A 15,394-nucleotide genomic window follows, 5' to 3' on the forward strand; every position below is an offset into this window, starting at 1 on the left:
AACCTGAGTTTAGGAAAGAAAGATAAAGGATCTACTACAATACTAGTTTACAGTGGTTGAATACCCCCACAGGGTCAGTTTAGAACAGGAATCTGAGAAACCTTGACCTGCCAGAACGTGAACTCAATGAGAACAGGAATTAACCCATGTTATTGATTGCTCTGTCCTGACTGCTTACAACAGAACCTCAGACACAGAAGCTGGACAAATGAATTCAATACAGGAAAGAGTAGACGAACAAGTCAGTTAAAAGAAGCTGCCAAGAGTTCACCTATGACCCTTAGGTAACAGAAAGTTGTCAGAGCCTCTACTGATTTCCCTTAATTAAGCTTTGTGGTTTTTTTTTAAACTTACAACTTTACTGAGATTTTATTCACACATCATATAATTCACCCATTTAAAGTGTAGTCTGTGATTTTTAGTACATTCAGAAAGCTGCATATTAATCTTTGCTGTAAAAGGCCCCGTATCTGTTAGCCGTCATTCTCCATCTCCCTTTGTCCTAGGTACTGGCAACCACTAATGTACTTTCTCTCTATGGATTTGCTGACTCTGGACATCTCCTATAAATGGAATTACAGAAAACATGATCTTTTTTGATTGGCTTCTTTCAGGTAGCACAATGTTTTCAAAATTCATCCATGCTGTTGCATGTAGCAGTACTTCCTTTCTTTAAAAATAAGGTTTTATTTATTTTTTTAGAGAGAGGGGAAGGGAGGGAGAAAGAGAGGGAGAGAAACATCAGTGTGTGAGAGAAACATTGATCAGTTGCCTCTCACACTCCCCCAACTGGGGACCTGGCCCAAAACCCAGGCATGTGCCCTGACCAGGAATTGAACTGGCAACCTTTCAGTTCACAGGCCTGCGCTCAATCCACTGAGTACACCAGCCAGGGCAGTATTTCCTTTTTATGGCAGAATATTCCATCATATGGATGCATCACATTTTGTTTACTCATTCATCAGTTCATGGACATTTGGATTGTTTCCATGTTTTGGCTATAATGCATAAGGCCGCTATCAACATTTATGTACAAATTTTTGTGCAGACACTTGTTTTCAATTCTCTTGGGTTTATACCTAGGGGTGGAATTGATAACTGTTAAAACTTTTTGAGTTTATGCCAAACTGCATTCCAAAGTGGCTCCACCATTTTACATTCCCACCAGCCATGTCTAAGGGGTTCCACTTTTTCTACATCCTCACCAACACTTCTATTTGTCTTTTTGTTGACAGCTATCCTAGTAGGTGTGAAGTGGTGTCTCATTATGGTTTTGAGCTACATTTCGCTAAGGACTAATGATATTGATCATATTTTTTCATTTGTTCCTTGGTCCTAAATAAACTTTTTTACCACTGAAAGATAATACTGTTACTGTTTTAAAGCTTAGGGAACAAAAGGGGTTGGAAAAATTATCCAAGACAGTATGAGGAAAAAATGTGAATACTTAGATATAAGACGTTTAAGGGACTCCTCATTCTTTTGGCAAGCCTTGTTTAAGTGGAGTTATCAATACCCTTTCCAATCTCCAACACACGTGTGTGTATACACACACACACACAGAGCTGGACACATAGCACATGATCTTGTGCTAGCCAATCACAGAACCATATTCTCCTGTCCAGAGTGATTAATTAAGGTCTAAGCATGCAATCAAATCTTGTTTGATCAGAATCCTCCCTAGACTTTCCCTAGTACTCTAATAATTAATGCCAGATGTGGCCCCAGACTTACCAGGTTATGAGAGCCAGATTCCCCCATTATGCTAAAAATAATTTGAGCTAGGTTTCTGTTGCCGAAGACATAACTATGTAATTAATATTTCAGCCTAGAACTATCAGACCTACCTTTCAATAGCAACACTATGGGAAAAAAGTATTTATGGTATCCTTAAAGCCCCTATTCTAAAGAAAGCCAGAAGACAACGATTTTCATACTTAACCAAAGAACTAAGAATGATGAACCATTATTTGAAAATCTTAAATAAAAATCTTTCCTTGTTTTTCTGGACCAGGAACAGCTGTGGAAAGTGGCTAAAGAGGTCCAGGATAAATAGGCAGGATGGGTGGCAAACAGGATAGGGTCATTTAATATAACCAAGTGGAGATTACTTCTAGGTCTTTCAGGATACAACTACTATAACTAAATAAATTTAACACCCTATTTTAAGAAACCCCCCAAAAAATGCTACAAAAACTAAAACAAGTATTGAGAGTAGATACTGGGTAACTAAAGGTTACACTGAATAGGAAACTGAGAGATAATTTCTTTTAATATTTGAAAGGAAATCAGCCCTAGCGAGGTAGCATGGTTGGTTAGAACATCGTCCCAATACACAAAGGTTGTGGGTTTGATCCCTGGTCAGAGCACATACCAGAATCAAACAATGAATGTATAAATCAGTGAAACAAATTAATGTTTCTTTCTCTCTCCTTCCCCCCTCTCTAAAAATCAATAAAAAAATTAAAAATTAGCGTTCCTTTTTCCACCATCTTGGAGACTGTGGAGGCCTGCTGGGAACAGGACTTCTATGACAAATATGTCTAGAAGGCTGTGGTCAAAAGCCATTTTTGCAGGCTATAAGTGGGGTTCCAGAACAGAGGGGGCACACAGCTCTTCTTAAAATTGAAGGTGTTTATGCTCAAGATGAGAATGAATTCTATCCAGGTAAGAGATGTGCTTATGTGTACAAAGCAAAGAGCAACACAGTGATTCCTGGTGGTAAATCAAACAAAACCATATTAATCTGGGGGAAGTCAACCATGCTCATGGAAAGAGTGGCATGGTTTGTGCTAAATTCCAAAGCCACCGTCCTGCTAAGGCCATTGGTCACAGAATCTGTGTAATGCTGTAACCCCTCAAGGATTTAAACTTATTAAAAAGTAAATAAACAACTCTGACTGGCATGGCTCAGTTGGTTGGGGGGTCCTCTGGCAAAGCAAAGGATTCCCAGTTGGGGCACATGGTTGGGCTGCGGGTCTGGTCCCTGGTCAAATGCAAAGGGGAGCCAACCAATGAACGTTTTTCTTCCTCCCTCCCTCCTCTCTCTCTAAAATAAGTAAAATCTTTTTCTAAAGCTAAATTTTTAAAAAGTAAATTAAAAAGATAAAAACATTTGATAAAGATGAAAGCAGATAATATTCTATCACCAAATAATGAAACATTATTTTAGGATTATGACTTTTGTTAATAAGTGAAAGCTAATCAAATTTTGTCCTAACAGTAAATAAACACTAATAGAAAACAGTACAGCACTTTCAATAATCAAGCTAATCCTGTATTACCAGCACATGTCTATAACCTTAGATCACTGCTCATTATGGGTACTATACAGTGTGAATTAGAGCTATTTTCTGGTTAAATCTACAATCTTGTGGGGAAAGTTACAAAACCTACATAAAGTATTTACTAACAACGCAGCATTAGAAAAATAAATACAGAAAATAGTAATTTTGAAATAAGTTGGTTGAAGCACAGGAGAAAGTAGGCTTTCACTTGAGTGCTAATGAAGGGATAAAGGAAGCCTTCTCCAATTCAAGTGATGTGATTTGAATTATTCTAACAGGGAACACAAGGGGGAGGAGGTATTTGGAGTAATGTCTGATGAAGCAAGTTGGTAGACACAAGAGAACCTCCTTTCACTCTGTATGTACTATGTCAGGTACCATTAAGCATTTAAATGGTTTAGAGAAATTAGGGTAAATTCAATAACTATTAAATGGAGGAACCAGGGTTCAACCACAGATTAAGTAACTCCATAATCCATGTTCTTTAACTATAATGCTAGAAAGCCTTTTAAGAATCATTACTTATTAAGCAATGGTCACTAATAACAGAAGCAATAATAAGCAAAGACAGTGGTCAATGGGCCCCTGTGGGGTCACTGAGGCCTTTTCAGAAGGTTGATAAGATCAAGCCTATTTCAAAATATTACTACTTTCTTATTATGTTAACATTTGCACTGCAGTGAAATGCAGTGGATAAAACTTCTGGTGCGTTAGCAGGAATTAAGGGAATGTCACAAAGCTCTACTAAAAGTTACTCTATTTCAGGTTAAAAAGACAAAGAAAGAGCCATTACACTTACAATGTCCTTGATGAAAAATCAATCTTTTCTTTCTAAAATTTTGTGATAAAATACGGATTACACATAAACCACTTTTGCAGCATATACATTTCTACAGTAGGATGACTGTCTCAAGGAAAAAGTATTTGTGCAATTCCACAAGTTGCAAATCGAACTGGCCACTTTTTAAATGGAATATCATTTTTACTTGAATGACAAACAAATTATGGTTATTCAAACAGTGTCTGGCAGATGTTTTCAAAAAATGAGCAAAGTGACCTTATGGCTTCAAGGGAAACTTACAGTATTTATTGGGTAATGATAAAATTTGAACATTGCAAATAAGACTTTTGGGAAAGTTGTACCCACCACTGTGAGCCTGACAGATTCCCAATATTTAAGATTTTTCTGATGAACTATGTGGTGACACTAATAATTGTAGATTTTCATTGTATATTAAAGTGTGTCAGCATTTGGAAGAGCTACGTAATTCAGCGAAGTAATATTTTCCAAATGACCAATACTGAGGTTACAAAATCAGCCATGGGCAAAAGGGACATGCCAAATGCACAGACCAATGAATTTCAACATAACAGAGTAAGGAAAGTTCTCTGATGTGGCTTCAGATTCCAAATTGTACTTTAAGATATTACTACTTCTGATGTTATGGTATAGTTATCAAAGATAATTCTCATGATTATCTAAAAGGGCTATTAAAACATTGCTTTTTCAACTGCCTCCCTTTTCAATTTGGGTATTCTTCATATACTTCAACCAAAAGAGCATTCCACAAAAGAATGAATTTAGACATCAGAAAATCCATCTATGTATTTCTGTGTCAAACATTAATGAGCCCCGAAAAAAGAAAAGTTAAACATGGTCACTCTTCCTACAAAATTTTTGAGGTTTTGGAAAATAAGTCATTTTTATTAGAAACTTATATTTCTATAAAATAGCTTTCTTATTTTCATACACATTTTTTAAATTCCTAAGGTTTAATTTCTAAAATGGTAAACAGTGGTATAACCCACAGAACTCTTTGAGGGTCCTTAACTTTTAACAGCAATAAGCAGATCGAGTCCCACAGCTTTTAAAAGTTCTGAACTAAGACCATTATAAGCATGTATATATTGTCCTTATTTAGTATGTACTAATACAAATACCGTACTCATGTTAACTGTAGGTGAGTCTTCTCTGGCCGTGTCTTTTAGTAAACCTAAATGGGAAGCATAATATATGGATTGTGTTCTTTAGAGTTTAAAGCCCACAAATGATGCACACTTTCTAAAAATCTCTTGGGGAAAAAAGGAAATACTGAATACCTATTACACCTCATGGACTGTGCTAGAAGCGTTTACAAAGAAGCTTTTAATCAACTTTGATATCTGTATTGAGGCTGAAAGAAGTCTGAGGGAGGTAGTAGAGCACAGTATGAACAGCATAGACTTTACTTTGACATATCTAAGTTAAAATCATTCCCTTGATTGTTAATGCCGTTAAGTCTCTTAACTCTATAGAGTTTTTCTTCTATAAGATAATTTCTACTTATAAGATTGAGAGAAATGAGAATACAATTAAAAGTATATACAAGAAGTACTCAAAAAGTTAGTTCCCTTCAATCCTTTGTTTGAAAACTAAACAAATGAGTACCAAAATCATCATTCAAGGTTAAATTCGAGAAACTCACATTGTGTTATTTTAGGTCTAATGGTGATGAATGCTGCTTCAGTAAACATTTAAAAATATCTTAAGAATCCACAACCAATATCAGGTATTAGGGATCAATTTTTAAAAACTACTTACACATTTTTTCTGAAGTAATTTCATTCTTTAAAGCTAAATCACTCCCACAACTTTTCTAATCTTGTATATTCATTTGACATACTAGTATCTATGAAAAACAAAGACATCTTGGTATATCTAAGAAGAGTATCAATGAAGCAATTCTGAAATGCTTGCCTTGTAAACCAGGAAAGCTGGCAGGAAGTACAAAAATAATTATTTAATCCCCAACTATCTTTCTATCAGATATATCATATTGTCACATGCTTGGACTATTGTATGAAAAATTAGACAGTAGTTATTTTAAGTATAGTAAATGTTCCAAGATTTGTGATGAGAGAGTCAGTCTCTAAAAGTTAACAAGACTTAATAGCTTAACAATGTTTTTTACTCTGGACAGTTTAACAAATCACCAAGGCCATTACTAAACAACAAAATAGCTGATCGATTTATTAAACTTCTGCCAACTAACAACTTTTAAAAAACAGTTCAAGCTGACTTCATGTTTTATGTTGCACAGACAATCAAGTTCCCACTTATGTAGTATTTTAATACTTTTGCTTTCAGGGTTTATTTCTCCTTAAAGTTGTGTGTTTAAAAGATCTAATTATTCTTCTAACATAACTTATGTTCTATTCAAACCTGAATACTCTCAGAATTTCTATAAAAATTAAGTAGGTTTATTAGCAAATCTAGAGAATTCTCCCTCTACTTTTAAACATAAACAAGATGAGCTTAATTTGCTTTATTCTGACAATTTTTTTCTTTGAGGTTTGGTCACTATCCATTTCCTGTGTTGCACTGTGCATATTCTCCCTATAGTTACTATTCTCAAAACTAATATAATGATGACCCTCTAACATACTACATGAAAGAAGCCAAGCACTGGATATCATCTGACAGTTCTGTAAATTATTTTAAATGGATACTGGTATATTCTTTCTTTGATATTTTTGTCTTTCAAGAAGTTAGCATGACCACATTTGGGAGGAGCCAGAAAGGTTGAATGAAAGATAGGAGTGAATCAGACTGGAAGCTGTGATCAGTTTTAACTCCAACACTTAGAAATTATGACTTTAGAAGTCACTGATTCCCTGTGCCCAAATCACCCTTCAATGAGCTGTAACATTATTTCTACATAAGAGTGTCAACAATAAAAATAAAGTAACATAGACACAGACAACACTGTGCTGATGGCCTGAAGGAAAGGGAGGGTTAAGGGCTGGGTGGAGGGCAAATGGGAAAAAATAGGACAACTGTAATAGTGTAAACAAAAAACTAATAAAGTTAAAAAATTAAGTAAAAAAAGTTCCTTATTAATTTTAAGTTCAACTTAAATTATATATGAACACAAAGAAAAAACAAAGAGCCAATTGCAAATAAAGGAGTAAAAGAAAAAATTACTGAATCCTATTAAACCCCTTTCCTCCCTGCAACCAGAAAAGCTGAAAGTGATAAAACACTCAAGAGAATTACTAGGCATCTTCCTAATATTAACCTATTAAACTACACAACACTCATGAAAACTAGAGGTAAAGTACCTCTAGTTTTAAAGAGAAAAGAACCCTAAATCTGATTCTCCTAGGGTCACAAAGTTAGACATCAGATTATACTCTAGGACTTTGTACTCTTCATAATTTTAAACTGTTGGATCAAACTGAAAAATGCTACCATTACCTCACTCTATATGCTATCCTCTTTATCCATGCTGCCCAATAAGGTAGCCACTAGCAGCACTTAGCTCTTAAGCTCTTGATCTGTAGGTCGTCCTGAACTGAGATAGCTGTCCATGTATAAAATACAAACTAGATTTTGAAGACTTAGTATGAAAAAAATATAAACTATTTCATTAATTTTTTTACATCAATTACATGTTGCAATAATATTTTGGAAACAGTGGATTAAGTAAAATTCACTGGAAAGCACTGGTCCATACATACTTCTTTCCAAAGACCTCTCAATGAAATGTGATTACAACCAAACCAATTAGTAGTACATATTAGAATTTGTCATAGTACAACAAAGAATCGTATTTGGAGGGGGGGAGGAAACGTGCATAAGTGTTTTGTGGGACACAAACATAAATGTAATTAATAAATACATAAAATAGGCCATTCTAGTGTACTAAGGATTATAAAAGATGTTTCAACCTCAATACAGGCATGTGAGACTTTGAGTAAGTCACAAGTAAGGAGAAAGTATGACTTTCCATTAGAGTCATATCACATTTCCTTAGGGGGAAAAATAAAAATATTCTTATTCTAATGTACACACAGATTTATCAAAGTTAGCAAAGGATGCTCACAAGGCACTATGAACATCTCAAAAAATACGTGCCTAATGTGTATTTATAAATCACATTATCATAATATTGTTCTAATATAGAGTCAGCACTTAATTTTATTTTGCCTAAAGTAATGAGATACACAGTAAGGGGGAACATCAATTTAAAAAATAAGGAACATCAATTTAAAAAAAAGAACAGTTTGGCAGTTCTATAAAATATTAAACATATAAAGTTACCATATGACCAGTAATTCCATTCCTAGGTATATAAGAAAAATAAAAACATAGGTCCACACAAAATGTGTACGTGAATGTTCACAGCATTATTATGTATAATAGAAAGTGGAAACAATGCAAATGTCCATCAATGGATAAATAAAATGTGGTATGTCCATAGTGTGGAATATTATTCAGCCATAAAAAAGAATGAAGCACTGATACATTCCTGTTACATGTGTGAATCTTAAAAACATGATGCTACTTGAAAGAAGCCAGCCACAAAAGAACACATATTGTATAACTCTATTCATATGAAATATTCAGAATAGGCAAATCTTGAAAGACAAAGAGTGACCTCAAAATGGAGAGTGACTGCTGATGAGTTTGTGTTTCTTTTTGGGGTGATAAAAATGTTCTAAGAGTGATTGTACTGATGGTTGCAACTATGTGAAAACATCAAAAGCCACATTAAATGGGTGAATTGTAAAATATGAGAATCATGCCTCAACGAGGCTGTTAGAAAAATGTAGGCCAAAATGGAGGGGGAAGGATTACAAGGATTTTTCAAGCACCTAATTGCAATTTTTCTGGATTTTATGACTGTGTAGTCTTTGTCTTTACGTTTGGTCATTTGTGATTTTTTAAATTTTAACCTTAAACCAATCAGGAAATTAATAGCCTACTCCTAACCATTCAATAGTTCCTCAAAATTTGAAACCCACTTCAGAGATAAAATAGCTTTGGGGAAAGCCCAAAAAATAGTTACTATGTCAGCCAAGCAAATGGTCCTAGTTCAGAAACAGGTGATGGGAATTTGAAGATCTCGGCATACAAAAGTACAGAGGGACAACATAAAAAATACTACTTTACCACTTTCTCTTAAAAGCTAAACTCTCGATTCCGATGCAGAATGGATTAAAAAAAAACAAAATCCCAACCAACCCTATTTATGTACACTCTTAAAACTGAAGGGAAAAAGTCTATCAAAAATCTGTGTGTGTGTGTGTATGTGTATGTGTGTGTGTGTGTGTGTGTGTGTGTGGTTAACCATCACACTGTATGTATCCTAAGACCCTCGGGGAGCAGCTGAATATGAGGCAATGAAGGGTTTTTATTTTCACCCTTTTAAAATAATAAAACGCGATGGTGCCATTCCCTAGCCCACCCCATCCCCCACTACCACCGCCAGCAGGTGGAGGGAAAGGATACTGTAGACTAGAGGATGAAAGCTTTGTATAACCCTTTGGACTTTATATGTAAGAATGCAGCTGGTAGTCTCTCAAGGGGGGTAAAGAGATTTGTGAATAAGCTGAATTAAGGGGCATCCTTTGCCTGGAAGAGGGCACACGGTGAGCCACATCTTCAATCAGCTATGTCCATAGCAAAACAGAGGCCGCAGGAAGGCACTGTTAGCATCACCAGGATGGCCACTCACGCCGGGGGTGTTTTTTTCAACGGAGAAGTTGACTCCTGTAGTTTGAATATTGGAGGGAGGCAGGGGTAGAGCGGGAATTGGGAAGACCAGAAAAAAATGCCTGTAAGTGGAGACGCCTCGGGCCTCGCTGGGGAAGTTCCGAACCCCACTCGGTCGCCACACGCCACACGCTCACACTCCCCCACCCCACCTCCCACTGCACTCCTTCCCGTGGCGCCAAACGCCGGTGCCGGAGAGAAAGCCGGAATCTCCGCCGCTGCCGGAGTGGGGGCCGCAACCGGGCCGGAGCGGCACGGCGCACGCACGCCTCCTCCGCACTCGCCGCGCCCGGCGTTCCCGCGGCGCGGCCCAGCCCAGCCCCTCGCACCCGCGACCGACCGGCTCCGCCGGGCAGGCCTAGGCCGCGCTGGCTGTGCCCCGGCACCTAGCTCCCCGGCAGAGGCGAACCAGGCCCGACACAAACTTCCCGGCGCGTTAGCAAAGGCGTCACGGACCGGCCGGCCCCAGCGCCATTCCCCCACGGCCCGGTGGCAGCTCCCGCCCCTACTCCCCAAACTCGAAGTCCCGGCGGAGATCGGTCTGAGGTCCACGGCCCCCACCCTTCCCGCATCCCCGAGTTTACCTCCAAGTCGCGGCCTTTGTTCTTGAAATTCTTGAGCCGTTGGTTGTCCAGTTTCTCGTTGTCCGCCATGGCCGGGCCGGTGACTCGTTCCCCCGCCCGGGCCCCGCGGGATCCGCCCCAACCACCACGCCGCACCGACACTCCCAGCAACCGGGCCGCCGCCTGAGCTGCTGTGCTCGTCGCGCCGCCGCTTCCTTCCTCCTCTCACCTGCCTCTGCCGCGGCCTTCTCCTCCTCTCCCCACCCGTCCCACCCCCCGCCCTAACCCCAGCGCGACAGCAGCTCCAGCAAAGACAACTGCGGGGCCGGGCGACGGCAACCGCGGCGGAATGTGCTGCCGGCTGAGAGGGGGAGGCAGCCTCGATCTGAGGGCCCCGGCACTGCGGCCACGCCCATCGCTGCCAGCCCGGTTCGCCAATTGGCCGACCAGGCTTTGGTGCATTCGACCAATCAGGAAGGACGATGGAGAGCTGGGGCGGAAGAGCGAACGAAAAGGGAAGCGAGCGGCACTGGGAGGAAGGGGCTTATGGCCCAGATGGCTGAGAGAGGAGGGGCAGTGCGGAGGAATGGAGGGGAGCGGCGCGGCTGGGGCCGGGCGGGGAGGGACCACGTGCCTGCGGAACAAGGGGGAGGAAACCAAGAGAATTAGGTTTGAGAGGTGGGGAAGGGGAGGAGAGGGCAGAGGAGGATTTGTTTAGCTCTGGTGGTAAGGGCAGCCCCAGACTTGTGGAGTCCAAGATAGAAGCCGAGTTAAACTACGTTCTTTGCTTCTGCGTGGCGTCCTCTCTTCCAGGGCATTCTTTGCGCGCTCCGCTGGATTTACAGGAAGTGGGAGCTGCGCCTCGGCTTTAAGCTGGGTCGGAACGCCCCTTTGTCCTGGTCCCCACCGAGCTCCATTCTAAAGCACGGGGTCCCTGCCCCCCAGGGACCGGCGTTGAGCAGCAGCCTGGAAAGGGTGACTTATGTTCCGGAGGCTCAGCGGCAAGCTGGAGGGACGATGGGTGGAAAAGGACGCCTTAGATAAATCTGATTCATTCCCTCTGACCAAGTCCCCTCAACAGGTAGGAACTTGTGGACCGCCGATGATACCATCTCCTAGGTATTTCGTCCTAGATAAAATAGTTACTTGGCCACAAAGTACTAGGTTCTGTAAGGCGGGGACCGTGGCACCTTACATAGTAATGAACTATTTTTAACTGTCCAGAAAGGAAATAAATTTTAAGGATATACATCTTTATCAGGAATATTATCGCCAGAGGCAGAAATATCACGAACTGCAAAAGAACGTACTCAAAAATTTCAGAAAAAGGAAGAAAGAAATGGCTTAATAATATACTTAAATACCAACTAATAGCACTTTAAATCTGCAGGAAAACGTAAAGTACAGTACTCAGCAGCCATTGAGGTCGGAAGGAAAACCTGTGTGTGTGTGTAGAAGTTTTGGATGTGTTTAAATTCGGCGAGGTCCCCCTTCCCTCCCAGTCCTTACTGGTATGTGTGTATATATGAACTGTGCATATAATATGTATAATAGTTATTTTTTGAGTAGAGCAACGTGCAGAGATAAGACGTTTAAAGTGGGGATAATACCTTTAAAGTCCTCAATATTTTATATACTTTGAGCTGCCTAGACAAACAGAAGCAATAATTTACACTGGAAATAATTTACACTGAAGGTTAACTTGAATGGAAATTCAGTGTGGATTTTAATGATAATGTTCATTATAAATCTTTATAACCCCAAGAATCATTTAATTGAAGTAACATTGCACATTGGAGCACTGTATTTTTTAAAAATATGTGTTTAGAATAAAATTCCCTTGAAAAGCTGGAATATATGTGTGTTTTCCACCAACATGGATTTTTGTCACAAGCAGAATTCAAGAAAACGAATTACTAGTAAATTCCTACCCTATAATTAGAAGTTATCTTGCTAACATGCTGTGTAAAGACAATTGTTTTGTACTTTTGGGAATAAATTCCATCATAGTTCTCATGATAAGGGTTATGAAATTGTCTGCCATTATATATCTTCATGTCTCCCAGTTACAACTGGTTGTGTTCCATGATTGAACATCTGATGATTGGAAGTTCTCTGCAGAATACTCCTAAAAGGAGGGTGTGATCATGGTTACCCACTTCGGAAGATACAATACAAACAGGGAATAACCATACATGTAATTTCAGTTCTTTTTTAATTATTATTTGTTTAATATCTATCTAGGGTCTGTCTTCCTCGCTAGACAACAAACTTTCTGAAGTCAAGGGTCATATTTGTTTTGTTCTCTCTATACCCAGCACCTAGTACATGGCATATTGTATGCTGTTAGTGACTATTTGTCAAATGTAAGACCTGAATCTAAGCCACTTTGAGTATAAGTTTCTCAAGTTTAAAAACAGGCTAACACGTCTTGATTAAAAATGTAGATTGAGTTGTTGTTGCTTCTGATTTACACTGGGCTCCTTCTAAGAATTCTTAACTTGGTATCATGCTCATTCCAGGGTTGAGGTTCAGGGAGTAGATTAGACATGAGTTTCAGGGTAAATCCCCTCTACATGTTTAAAAGTAGTTGTGAAAAAAAAATAAATAAAAGTAGTGGCATACTTTGCTAAGATGGACAATTATCTTTAATTTTAATGTTTAGGTAGTCTGTTTGCTGGCCTAAATTTTTCATTTGAAATGATCATACCTGCTGCTATTCAGTTTACATATTTGGTGTTTGTACTTTCAGTTGCTCTAGATCAGGGGTGTCAAACTCATTTTCACTGGGGGCCACATCAGCCTCGAGGTTGCCTCCAAAGGGCCGAATGTAATTTTAGGACTGTAACTACTCCTTAACTAGGTGCAAGGAGCTCAGTGCTGCTGTCCAGTAGAAACAAGGTGCCGGACCCGATAAAACTAGGTGGAGGGCCGGATTCAGCCCGCGGGCCTTGTGTTGGCCACCTGTGTTCTAGATAGAAGACACAGTTTATCAGAGGAGTAAAGAAGTTAGTCTGGGAATTGGTAATAGCTCTAAAAGCAGATTGGTGACCTAAGTGGGAATATATGGTAGCTCTAACTGTAGTTAGAAGATATCAGAAATTCAATTTGCTGAACTAAGAAAATAGTAAAATTTAGCCATCAATATCATTTTAATATGGACTATTTATGTTTGTGTGTGTGTGTGTGTATGAAATAAAGTTATAACCAAACACTATAAAACCTATACAAGCATACCGCAGAGATATTGCAGATTCTGTTACAGACCACTGTAATAAAGTATCACAATAAAGCAAGTCGTACTTTTTTTGCTGGTGGAGGGTCTTGCCTTCAGTTTGTAAAAAATGCAACACCTGCGAAGTGAAATCAAGTGAAGCACAACACGAGGAGTCATGCCTGTGTATGAGATCTGTTTTCCAATAGAATGTTCATATCCTGAGTTGTTGCTGCTTTGGTATAGGGAAAGTTAAAGTATTATGGAGATAATTGTTTTTAATGTGTCACAAAATTCTTTTAGAGTCATTTTTCTGAATAAAGAAACTTTCTCTGTTCTGCAGGAGAGATTTGTGAGAACAAGACTTGTGAAGCTTTACAGGGGATTATAGTTGATCAAATGTAATTTCAAAAAGTATTAAAATTGATAATTATTTCATTTAAGCAGTTTGGAGTATTCTTATGATACATATACCAAATTGAAGATTGTGAAATCCCTCTTTATCTAGACCATGGATCTTATAGTTTCTGTTACTGTTTGGGGAATTGTGTGTGATTTCTTGAGCTATTTGCTGGGGGAAAAACAAAACAAAATGGAGGAGGCTGGGAAAAACTACTTCTTTTTTTGAGTGAAGTAGCTGAATGATAAGAGATGATGATTTAAAAGGCTAGCTGTTGATACTGATTTGATGGAAAGAGATGAACCACTAGTATTTTCTAACTTAGTTTTGACTAATTAATTGGTGAGAAACTTGTAATTCATGTGTACAAATCATTGGTTGATATCTACTTTTATTGCTACTAGGCAAACATGCATAGATTTTAACTTTTTATTTGGGCCTAAAATACTGGAAAATGAAAGGACGTATATACTATTTACTTTCAATTTTTAAAATATAAATACCACAGAAGGAGCAACTGGAGAAGCCTAATAGTCAAGGAGACAATCTATATGACTTAGAGCAATTTTCTCAAATAGAGAATTCCCCAGAACTAGATGTTAATAAGTGCTCCTTTAAAAAAAAAAAAGTTTCTTTGGTCTAACAATCTGAGGAACTTGAGGGTGGGAGAGTAGTGAGAACTCTGAAACATTAGTGTTAGGTAGAACACTATTTGGAAACTTGACATCAGTGATCTAGAAAGATCACTATTGCTCCTCAAGTTAAAAATGTGTTAATAGCATTGAGCAAGTATAGTGCCTTACAAATGGGTGGTATTTCAGAAGTTTGCTTACAGATTAGTTCTTTGAAATACATGTATAAAAACATGATAATGACTAGGGCGTAGATGCTCAGATTAGCCCACAAAATCTTATTTAATCTGTAAGGTACTTACTTATATGAATGTCATAGGACCCAGTTACAACATGAGGCAAATATTTCCATGAGGAAAATATTTGGATTTACAACTTTGGTCAGGAGAAGTACATCCCATGTATTTGTCATTTGTATTTTTGCTGTAATATAACCGATAACCAGGTGTGTTAGTGATGAAGTTACCAAGATTATATTTTCCCTTGCACTTAGAATTCCATGGATCAAACATTTACAAATTCATACCTGACCTGATATAATGGGAGCCTGCCTAGCTCATCAGTCAGGCGCCCATGGTTTCCAGTAGCCCATACTGGTGAGCGATGTTAGAATTCTAGTGACTGGGACTTAGGACACTGGGGAGTAGATGGGTTGTAAGTCTACTTTCTTGCCCCAGTATTTTTACTTCAGGCAAGCCCTGTACCCCTATCTTTTCTTTGTGTAATATAACCGTAGTAATCCCCCAACCTCCCACAGTAG

The 15,394-nt window shown here is 38.7% G+C and overlaps 2 protein-coding genes across 5 annotated transcripts in view; one reads left to right on the plus strand and one right to left on the minus strand.

The window, feature by feature from the left end:
- The window catches only part of KPNA4 (karyopherin subunit alpha 4), a 58,791-nt gene extending 48,074 nt beyond the window's left edge, over positions 1-10,717 (minus strand). Inside the window, exon 1 of the mRNA XM_024563233.4 lies at positions 10,410-10,717. Within this exon, the coding sequence (XP_024419001.1) occupies positions 10,410-10,478 (69 nt within the window). The 5' untranslated portion in view covers positions 10,479-10,717. The remainder of the gene's footprint in view (positions 1-10,409) is intronic.
- Positions 10,718-11,047: 330 nt separating this feature from the next.
- ARL14 (ARF like GTPase 14) overlaps positions 11,048-15,394 on the plus strand; it is a 74,486-nt gene continuing 70,139 nt past the window's right edge. For 3 of the 4 annotated variants that reach the window (XR_008426116.2, XR_008426115.2, XR_008426117.1), the window contains exon 1: positions 11,049-11,469. The gene's annotated coding sequence lies outside the window, so the exon portion shown is untranslated. Of the gene's footprint in view, positions 11,470-15,394 lie in introns of all 4 variants that reach the window. The other variant, XM_045197478.3, reaches the window with a different exon arrangement.

Source organism: Desmodus rotundus, chromosome 2 (assembly GCF_022682495.2).
Source record: "Desmodus rotundus isolate HL8 chromosome 2, HLdesRot8A.1, whole genome shotgun sequence".
NCBI classification, from domain to species: Eukaryota; Metazoa; Chordata; class Mammalia; order Chiroptera; family Phyllostomidae; genus Desmodus; species Desmodus rotundus.